Consider the following 10,371-nt stretch of genomic DNA (forward strand, 5'->3'; position numbering starts at 1 on the left):
TATATATATATATTTGCTATAAATATCAATAGCTGTCAGCACTTTATACAACATCATAAATAAGTCACACTCAACTCTTAAATTCCAGACATATTCAAAATGTTGAACAGTGCTGCCATATAAAGATAACTACAATGCTTTTTAAAATATTTATGCCCAATGACTAACGGATTGCAAATTTTACTGTTTTTACTTTGTTTACAAACCCACTGAAAAAAAACTGTTCATATTTTAATACCCCTTTTCCTTCTTCTTTTTTGTTTTTTGCCTGCAGCTTTGATGTGGACAATGGCACGTCGTCAGGTCGAAGCCCCCTGGACCCAATGGCCAGCCCGGGCTCAGGCCTCATCCTGCAGGCCAACTTCGTCCACAGCCAGCGGAGAGAGTCGTTCCTCTACCGCTCGGACAGCGACTACGACCTCTCCCCCAAGTCCATGTCTCGAAACTCCTCCATTGCCAGTGACATGTGAGTGGCACAAAGATTTTCCTTTCATTTATAACACTTAGACAATCCACCCAAATAAAATGTGCATCTGTTGATCTCAGTGGGGGCTTTTGTGTTTTGGTGGCTCTGTCGCAGCTGGATGTTTTAAGGACCGGTCCTAGACCTCAGGGGAAGAGTGCATGAGCAGCAAATGGTTGTGTGGTGTCACATATCCTAACCCAAACTCATGCCCATTTAATTGAGTAAGCATGTGGCGCAAGCGCATTTTGACGATATGCAGCATCATATAGTCACCTTCCTGAAACAATGGCCTAAGTTATTTTTTGCCAAAATATGATTTAGGCAAAACAGGGGGAAAAAAATGACCATTTTGGCAAAATATGACATGAACCATTGTTTTAGGAAGTTGACAATATGAACTTTGTACTGAAGTAGTTTCATTTTCATTTTTTTTTAATGATCTTACACAAGATGTCAGGCTTTTTTTAAGTTCATTTAGCTAAATCTCTATTTTGTTTTTGTTTTGTTTTAGGAGCACAGGACAGAAAAAGCTATCATCTCATTTGGTTTTTATCCCACAAATACCAGTTCACATGCTGAAAGTACATATGAATGAAATGTTGTAGCTGTGGTGTTTTTGCAACAGGATAGCCATTGTCATGGTAACACACACCTGTTCCGCTGCACCTGTTGCCAGTCCATGTCCATCTTTGTCTTCAGTTTATTGGTTATTTCAATAGTAACTGTAGTTTCCCTTTTGGGTTGGTATCAACTTTAACCAAGGCTTTTCAGCTTAACTTTATTGAGCCTCAAACTTTGGGGTACCACTTGACACCCAAGGCAATCAGTGCAGCTAAAACAAAAGTTTGTGATATTAATATTTAATCTGTAAAGTTAAACTTCAACTTGAAGTCAAAGTCAAATTTTTTCAATTGTAAAAACAACAGTTGACCAAAGTGCTGGACAGCTAAAGTAACAAAGTAATTGAGCAATTGATAATAGAGTCAGTTGTTGCTTTCCTTTAAAAGAAGAGAAAGCAAGCAATGGGAAAAAGTTTAGGGATGTTTTCACAGGTGCATAGAAAGCTAGCATTCTTCACAGCAGCCTTGCTGTGATTAAGCACAAAAAATAGGTTCTGATGCTGATATGTCGCAATCATATTCTGATTTCGACATTTTCTGATATTTTCCAATATATCTTATATTTTCCTTAATGTAATTTCTCCCCCTCCATTCTAGAGTACATTTTAAACTTTAATTATTTGTTTTTAAAGCTCTCAATGGCCCTACTCCTCCTTCTTTATCACAATTGTTGAGGTTTTCTGTTTGCAGCTCAGACAGTTACTTACTGTTCCACAGTACAAACATTGGGGTGACATAGCTTTTTCCTACCCTGTATCTACATCTTAATAGGTCCCAGAGCACAACATATTGTCAAATTCAAATTTCAGCAGTATGGGAGTTTCCACTAATATAGACTCCACTTTCTTTATTTCTTTCAGTCATGGTGACGATATGATTGTAACGCCATTTGCACAGGTATGCGAATTTGTCTTAATGTTGCATATTGTGATGATCAATGCCTGATTAAATCCTAATCAATCATATCCTGCTCTCAGGTTCTTGCAAGCTTGAGAACTGTACGGAACAACTTTGGTACATTAACCAATCTACAGCAAGACAGAGCATCTAATAAGTAAGCTGCTTTCATTACTTATGATTACTGAGATAAAATGAGTGGCGTGGCATGATGCAGCCCCTAATTTCTACATGATTCCAACCTTAAACATGCAAACATGTAGGAGATAATTTACTATCTTCTAAACATCTAAACAAGTTATCCAGTGCATTTATATTCAGGACCCTACAAAAAGTTGACCAGATTTAGTCTGGGATGTTGTAGAAATACAGTAGTGCAGTGAGGTGAATCACAGTGGTTATTATTTTCATAGAATTACAAAACACTAAAGGCACAGTTATTAAATTCATTTTGTATTTCAGCCAACGGATCCCTCAAACACACTCGTCTGGTACAGTTGGCTGTGTCTGCCCTCTGCTGTTCGTTTTTAGTACTGCAATAGCTCCTTGAGTTATTTCTTTGCAGTAGCTCCAAACAGTCAAGGTCCTTTGCATTTACTGAGCCAATGATAGATGTTGTTTTTCTTTGTTACGGATTGTTTTTCAATATTCTACAAAATGTTTGAATTTTAAAGTGACATATAATATTATGTGCCTGTTTATGACAGGAGATCACCCATGTGTAACCCACCCCCTATCACCAAGACCACCTTTACAGGTAAGAAATTTAAACTAGAAATGTAATGAGAAAAATATTTCAGTGTTATACACTATGCTTATTTTCACCAGCAGATCTTCTCATCATTTGTTTCCATCCTTGTAAATATTCTGATTTCATTTGAAAAAAATAGATTTTTTTTTTTTTTTTTTTTTTTTTACTATTGATTTACTTTTTCAAATTCTAAGAACTGCTTAGACACAAGACAAGACTGAGTATTCATATTCATGGTGATCAAGTATTATATTTTTTCAGACATAGACATATCAGTGCCAACATAAAAGAGTCATTGGTTATTGAATGTGTATTCACAGCTGTCTTTACCTGTTAGACAGTCATCTTTCACTGCACAACCTGTCTGGTCTCTTCTGAATGGGTTTTCTGAGGATGGCATTGTGCAGACTGTATCAGATGGCTAGAAAAGATTCACCCTTGACAGTACAACACTTTCAGTAGCTGTAATCCAGCTCATGTTTGCTAAGACACTACATATGACTTTCAAAACCGATAAACCTTTCGCATTTCCCACTTTAGTATAAGGACCATGATAGCAAAGACATCCACAGAACCAACAAAAAAAGCACTTTTACATAAAAGTGAAAATATTTACTGGTTTTACAAGTACAAACCAGGGTACTCAAAATAGTGAATGTGTCACATTTCCCTTCAGCATTAAAAATATATCTAAAGCAGTTCTCTGAGTGTCACATCTGAAATCATCGGGGTCCCAGTGACATTGTGCTATATTTAGCACACAATCCTATTGCTGCAAGCCATTATTGCTCCTGCTATAAAGTTGTGACAGCTGTGAGTCATGGGCATCATTACATCAGAGTATTGACCGATCATCATATGCAAAAGCATACTGACTCTGCAACAAGCCAGCTTGCAAAGAGCAAAGCAATAAAAGAGCATAATTAATATTATCTCAATGATTTTTCCAGGAGCAATAAAGTTGCAATTTGATTTGAGGATCTTGGGTTTTTCTAGTTTTATTAGATTTACTTGTTGAAATACATTAGGAAATTTTAAAAAGTATCTATGTAGGTCTAAATTATAATAATACACATATCTCTACATGTTTTTCGGAAGGTGTTTCCATAGTAAATTAAAAGAAAGTGGTAGAATTATGTAGAGGAAGAAAAACAATACATGGTTTGCAAAACTTTTTGCAAATAAAAATCTGAAAAGTGTGCCTTGCGCTTATATTCAGCACCCTACAAAATGTTGATAAAAGGAAAAACTGTGTTTTATTTTCCTTCATTATTCAGCACAGTAAAGTTTGTGTTTAAAATGTGTGAGAGATCACATGCTTTTACCTTGATCAAGGGTCAGGGTTCCTCCTTTTCTTGGCTTGTCCCTTCCCTCCCCTCCTGTTACTCTTTGAATGTCATTCCTTTCCATTGCCAGTCCGACTCCACTGTTAAGCTGTTCCATAGTTTGGCTCCAGCTCTGCGTCTGTGCAGCAGAGTGGCCTCTCCGAGCGCCGGTGTCTGATGTCGCACTAAGCATGAGAAGAATGTCATTGACGTCAGTGCAGTTGCTGTCAGAAAGAGTAGCACCCGAGCCACTGACACCACACCGGGGGAGAAAGACAGTGACACAAAAAAAGGTTGAAAGAAGAGAGGCAAAAAAAAGGGGGGGCAAAAGGAAGGATGAGCAGTGGGGGAAGCATAAAATGCAAGAAAGGGAAAGAGAATGTTAAAGGCAGTGAAGCAGGAGAGACTGGACTTTTGCATATGAGATGATAAAGATTTAGAGGTAGAGTCAAGAGTAACAAAAAATAGTCCTTTCAAAAATGAGCAAGGATGCAGCAGTCCTTTCTGAACTTATTGTGTGATCTAAAAGCACCTTTCATATTAATTAAACTGAAATCGTTATCATAATTCAAAATATTATGAGATAAAATGTATATATGCAATTGCAGCAATAAGACATCAGTAATTCAGTGTTAAAAAAAACAACTGAAATTCCACATGTTTGGCACTGCTACTACATTTAGGCACACACATAAATGTTGGCTGCAATGCTGAAATAATACATCTCCCGACCGCTTAACCACCACTTCCTTTCACAAAGTATTAAAATCCTTTGCTTTTATGAAGGGAATCAGTACAAACTGGTGTCTGGCAAGGTGACATTTTCTGTTCTGTTTGGAAACAACAACAAAAAAAAGGAGAAATTTGTCATGTGGAAAGCTTGTGATGCTGAGACTCTCATCATATTGTTGTCAACTACCTCTGTGTTTTTTGCTGGTGTTTGTATGCTGAGCACATATAAGCATGCATGCACACACAGCGTTTGGAGCTGCAAGCTCTGGCTCCTCTTCTTATTTTTATTTTTATCCACTCCATGTTTTGTGTGCCTCCTTTCCCCGTCCACGGCGCAGTCCTCTCAGGCTTTAGGTACAGCTTGGGGAGCGCAGCACGTTTGGCTACCAGGGACGCCGAAGCAACAGCAGCCCGCCCTCCTTAACCCCCAGCCCCCCAACCTATTTACACAGCATCTGTAGGACACACCATCCGGCAAAGACACACAGCGCCAGCTTGTACCCACTTGCTTCTTGGATACTGTGGATGTTTTTTTTTTGTTGTTTTTTTTTTTTAATTATTGGCAGGGGGGCAAAGGAGACAAAACCAGGATGTGTTATGGGTAGCTTTTCAGCTGGTGTGAGTGTGTATGTGTATACATGTGTGTCTGCTTGCTTCCAAGTGTGTGTTTGAGTGAAATGTCTTTGTGCTGTTTGACCATGTCTTGGTGCGGCGGACATGCTTGGTCTGTGCTGGACAGTTGGACTCCTGTGGACGCTGACTGGCTCTGAGGTGCTCACCGGTTCTTCTTCTTCTTCCCACCATCCCTGTCTCCTCTCTGTCCATCCGATAGCAGACATGGGCCTGCTAAACAGACTGTTGTTCATCCTGCTACATGACTGGAATTACACTTCCTCTAAGAATGAGAGAATACTCTCTCTGCATCTCACTGTGTACGGCTGCTCATGAATGAGTCTGACAAGTTTCTTTATACCTACTTGCTGTTGCGTTTAGTCCATGTGAACATCTGCTGGAGACTTAACATCTGGGCAAAGAACTAACAGGGTGGCAGATCGCCACCCGTCGACAACCACAACACTCCAGGGGACTGTAGCTGGGTTTGCATTTACGGAAAAATCCAAGGTTGAGAGGGCAGAACTGAACTTTTTTGCAAAAAGTCAGCGAGGTTTGCTCCAGCTGTGCTGCAAGGTGGCATACGAAGATAGAGAAGGCCCCTCTCCCAGGCCGTCACAGCTGGCTCACCTGTTCCATTATGAAGAGTCACCCATATGTTTTCTCGGGGTATCCCAGCTTAACCGTTTGTAGGGTGGGAGACCCCAGACCGGCCGCTCGTCCTCTGAAGCGGGCCCTCACTGACCCGTTGCCCTCCTGTCTTGCCCCCGCAGAGGAGGCCTACCAGAAACTGGCCACCGAGACCCTGGAGGAGCTGGACTGGTGCCTGGACCAGCTGGAGACGCTGCAGACAAGACACTCGGTCAGCGAGATGGCCTCCAACAAGGTAAGAGATGAGTGAAAAATGTTTTTCCGCTGTTAGATATTTATCCCTTTGCAATGTCTGTTGATATGATCAAATAATATTAATTTAAAAATTAATATGCTAAGTTGTTCAAAACATGGAGAAGCTGCTCAAAGAGTTAACTAAAATATTTTTGTTTGTTATTGGTCATCAAAATCCCTTTCCGAACTTGTCCATTGAAGTGTTTAAGTTGGGTGTGATGGTATATATAGATGGTATTCAGGATTTTATGTGTGTTCCATACTTTGCGTCTATTAGAGTTGCACTGTTGCAAATATCTGAAGGCAAGGTCTGCTACAGAGATCCAATGATCAAATTTGACTGGCCAAAATTCACGGACTTTAATTTTGTAAAGTTTTGACCTCTGGATACAGATTTTAAATGATTCCCATTTTTTTTTAGGCACTAAAATAATATGCAAGAACAGCATTATACAAATTTCCTGTAAAGAAAGATTTTACTACTACTTTATAACAAAGCTGAAGTGATTAAAAGTTGGCATTTTAAATTTTAAAGTTATACAATTATCATGACTGCCTTAAGTTCAAGGTTTCTCAAAAGAAACCAACATTTCAACATTCCTGCTTGTTCCATAACTCATAGAGACCATCAGCCTTCCTGTTGTCCACTGAAAAGTCTTGCTCACTCTCTTCCAGCCTTAATAAAACTCAGACATGTCTCTGTATGTCAGAAATTAATTTCCCTTTTTAAATATCATGTAAAATCTCTGTGGTTCCTCTTTGTTTTAAATCACTCAAATCTCCACTCTGCAGTGTGTAGCCAGACTAGTGATGTCTAGGTGTTATGTTCACTGATAGGAAAAATATTGGATTTCTGAGTTTCTCACTGTCTGGCCACAGGTCAGGGTCAATTGACCCTAAAATTACACTGTTTTTCTCTACTAGATAACTGTATGCTGAGGTTGCTCAAAACTGAGGGTGATCTAAATCCTTTTCAAATAATTTATGAAAGAAAGAAAGAAAATTTTGCTGTCTGTCCTCGCCCGACACCTTGTCCAAGGACACTCCTCTTGCATACACTGTCGAGTGCTGTATATGCTGGTATGTTGTCGTAGACAATAATGTAGTTGTTTGATTGCTCACATGCTGTGTTCCTGTTAGCATAATGCTCATGATCAGCACATCTTGATAAATAAAGATAAGAACAGAAAGCTCCAGTACATCATGCACTGTTGATTTTACTGATTGTAGTATGTGTGGTAGCTGTCAGTGCAGTATTACTTAAATAATGTCCCCCTGTCTGAGTGTGAGCCTCTTAGGTAGAGATTGAACATGCTCAAGCTGCCATGACCTGCTTCTGCTATGTACTCTGTAGCGGATCAACATCAAAAGTTCAATTGTTTGTGTTGTTTTCGTGTATCTTAGTGATAGCATTGTCATGCAGGCAGGGAGTCCAGGTATGAGCATGCTCAGTTGCCTCCAGTGTGTGTGTGTGCGTGTGTGTGTGTGTGTGTGTGGGTGTGTGTGTGTGTGCGTGTGCGTGTGTGTGTGTGTGTGGAAGGAGGTTGCTGCGTCGCTTTGAATGCTGATGAGCACTGGGTCCTCGTGATGTCACACACCATGATGTCACAAGACCAGAGACGAGGAGAGATGGCGAGGGCAGACAAGACAAAGGACTTGCAGAGTGTTCACCTCTAATATTAGCCCATCCACAACTTAGCCTCATTTAGACATGAGGAGATTTCTAAAAGAGATGAGAAACCAATAGTACAGCTCTGCCTCACCGTCGCTCACCAACAGAGCTATCTCCAGTTGTCATGGTAACAGCCACAGGCCCGGCCGCCCTGCTATCTCCCCACTAACTCGCACACATACACAAACATCACAGGTAACGAATGCATCTTTAGTGATCACCTGGTGTCTGAGGCCCGCAAACTTTTTTTTTTGTTTTTTTTTTTGTTTCTCAACATAAATCTTCAGACATTTATGAAGGATCGTTGAAAGATCAGCCCGAATTCCCTTAAAATAAATGGATTCAATTAAAGCAAAACTAGCCTTCATTTTCTTGAACTTCTAATCTTTAAGTATATTAATAAAAAAAACCTGCATGATGATGCAAGTTGTGCCCTAAAACTGCTGTGTTACTTAACAGCAAGTTATATTCACAAAGGGCATGCTTCCTGTAGTTTTTCACATTTCAAACACTAGCTTTACATTGATGGTGTATTTATTATAAAGTATACAATCAATCGTTTTAATTGATGAGGGCTCTGTTTTAGAGTGGCTCTGAATCTTTTTCCGCCTCTGCTGAGAGAACAATGTGTGCTGCTTAAGTCTGATCGCCAGTTTTGGAGGTCACTGTAGGTAAAAGGGGAGAGATTTTAGAAAGTGTCACTTTGACCTATTTTAAGGGATAAAGAGGGATTTTCATTGAATGCTTGGTTTCTCTTTTTTTATATATAATTGGCGATGCATATGAGCATGAAGCCCATAAACCAATGTTTTGAAAGAGAATGTAACATTTTCTGGGGATGGCCCAATTTAGATTTCTTTTAATATCATCTGAGTTCTTGAAAAATATTTGAAAATGTCATTGTCCATTTTCTGTTTAAATTTTCATCTAATGGTTCAAAATAAGGGAATAAGGTCTTTATCTTCTGTTTTGCACATGTCTTGAGTTTTTGTCCAGCTCATTGACTATTTTGGTTTTTATGTCACTAACAAATGAACACCCACAGTCAAACTTCAAAAAAGGTCATTTAACACTTTTAGATCATTCTTACTTCTGTTTATATTGTCTGAATTGAGATGCCAAAGAAGGAACAGTTTCTATTTTGTCAATTTGTGAAAATTAAGGGTAAAAACAATTTTGATTGTTAGGATTTTTTTTAATTTATTGATAAAGTTACTCCATAAAACAAGAAGCACTGAAATTAGACTGAGTATACCAACATTTCAACAAAATAAAATAAACAGAGGTGCAGTGACAACACCGCTTTAATATCCAATATATTGCTTATATTATGTGTTTATCTTTCTTTAGGTCTTCTAATTGTTAAAGAATAATTCTTGAGCATGCTCATTTTTATTTTGTGAAATTTTTGAAGTATATCTCAAGAGAAAAACATTTGTTTATTTCAGACCCAAGATGTGGTTTCCACCACAACTTTGTAAGCTGCAATCAGTAAAACTGGATCTAACGGGTTATTCCTAACAGTTTGGATACTTTGGACAAAAAATGACCAGCAACAGCTATCTGTAGACGATCTGACAGGGGCTCTGATACTGAACATTTAAAAATTTCCTAATTGGGACTGATTAATTATTTAGGATTGTCTCAAACCTTATTATTTTTCAAATGAAAGTACCCCAAAATTCACTTGTTCTACTCATTCTTTTGGCTGTAGGTTGTATCATACTCTTTAAGTTTATGATGCCAAGTACAGCTTTCAGCTTTGTTAGTTGAATTTTACTGTAATTGTATGGTAGTGTTCTCAAGTCCCATAATAACTATAAAGCAGCCTCTAAAATAGGCCTTTACTCTGTTCCTTAGTGATATTCTTACATCTAAAATTCATTCTACAGCAGCTGAACTTCTTGTACCTTCTCTCTCTTTTAAGGTTGGTCAGAAGTAGTTTGTTTATCAGTGTATGCCCTCATGTTTCCTCTTTATAACAACTGTGTGGAATGGAGTATGAACGGACTGCTGTATTTTCATTGAAGACAGGGACTGCAGTTTGTCTGTGTTGTGAAGAGAGGGGGTGTCTGCTGCCAGATTAAATGCTGAATGTGAGAAGAAGAAAAAATCAACAGAGACGTAAGTGTTGAGGGCTATATACAGCAGGGAATGGGTATTTTTGGTTGCTCCTCTGAGGAACAAATTACACACAAGTCACAACTAAGATAGGTGTGACACTTTCCAATTTTTACCCAATAGTGTGTGTTCACACCTCTTGACTAAGCTGGTGCTTTTGTACGTGTGTGTTTGTGACAGTAAAAGTGAGTTACACAGGGTGGGGTGTCTCTGAGCACTATTTCTGTATTATTCATCCTGAGATAAAGTGCAGGCGTATTAGTGTGTGTGTGTGTGTGTGTGTGTGTGTG

The 10,371-nt window shown here is 38.9% G+C and overlaps 1 protein-coding gene across 7 annotated transcripts in view; it reads left to right on the plus strand.

Moving 5' to 3' along the window:
* Positions 1–10,371, plus strand: part of pde4d (phosphodiesterase 4D, cAMP-specific) — a 203,704-nt gene that overhangs the window by 183,113 nt on the left and 10,220 nt on the right. For 6 of the 7 annotated variants that reach the window (XM_008418380.2, XM_008418379.2, XM_008418381.2 and 3 more), the window contains 5 exons: positions 275–466; positions 1,947–1,983; positions 2,064–2,140; positions 2,691–2,740; positions 6,177–6,289. In XM_008418380.2, coding sequence (XP_008416602.1) covers positions 275–466; positions 1,947–1,983; positions 2,064–2,140; positions 2,691–2,740; positions 6,177–6,289 — 469 coding nt within the window. Of the gene's footprint in view, positions 1–274; positions 467–648; positions 688–1,946; positions 1,984–2,063; positions 2,141–2,690; positions 2,741–6,176; positions 6,290–10,371 lie in introns of those variants that run through there. The other variant, XM_008418386.2, reaches the window with a different exon arrangement.

The sequence above is a fragment of the Poecilia reticulata genome, linkage group LG9, assembly GCF_000633615.1.
Source record: "Poecilia reticulata strain Guanapo linkage group LG9, Guppy_female_1.0+MT, whole genome shotgun sequence".
Classification (NCBI taxonomy): Eukaryota; Metazoa; Chordata; class Actinopteri; order Cyprinodontiformes; family Poeciliidae; genus Poecilia; species Poecilia reticulata.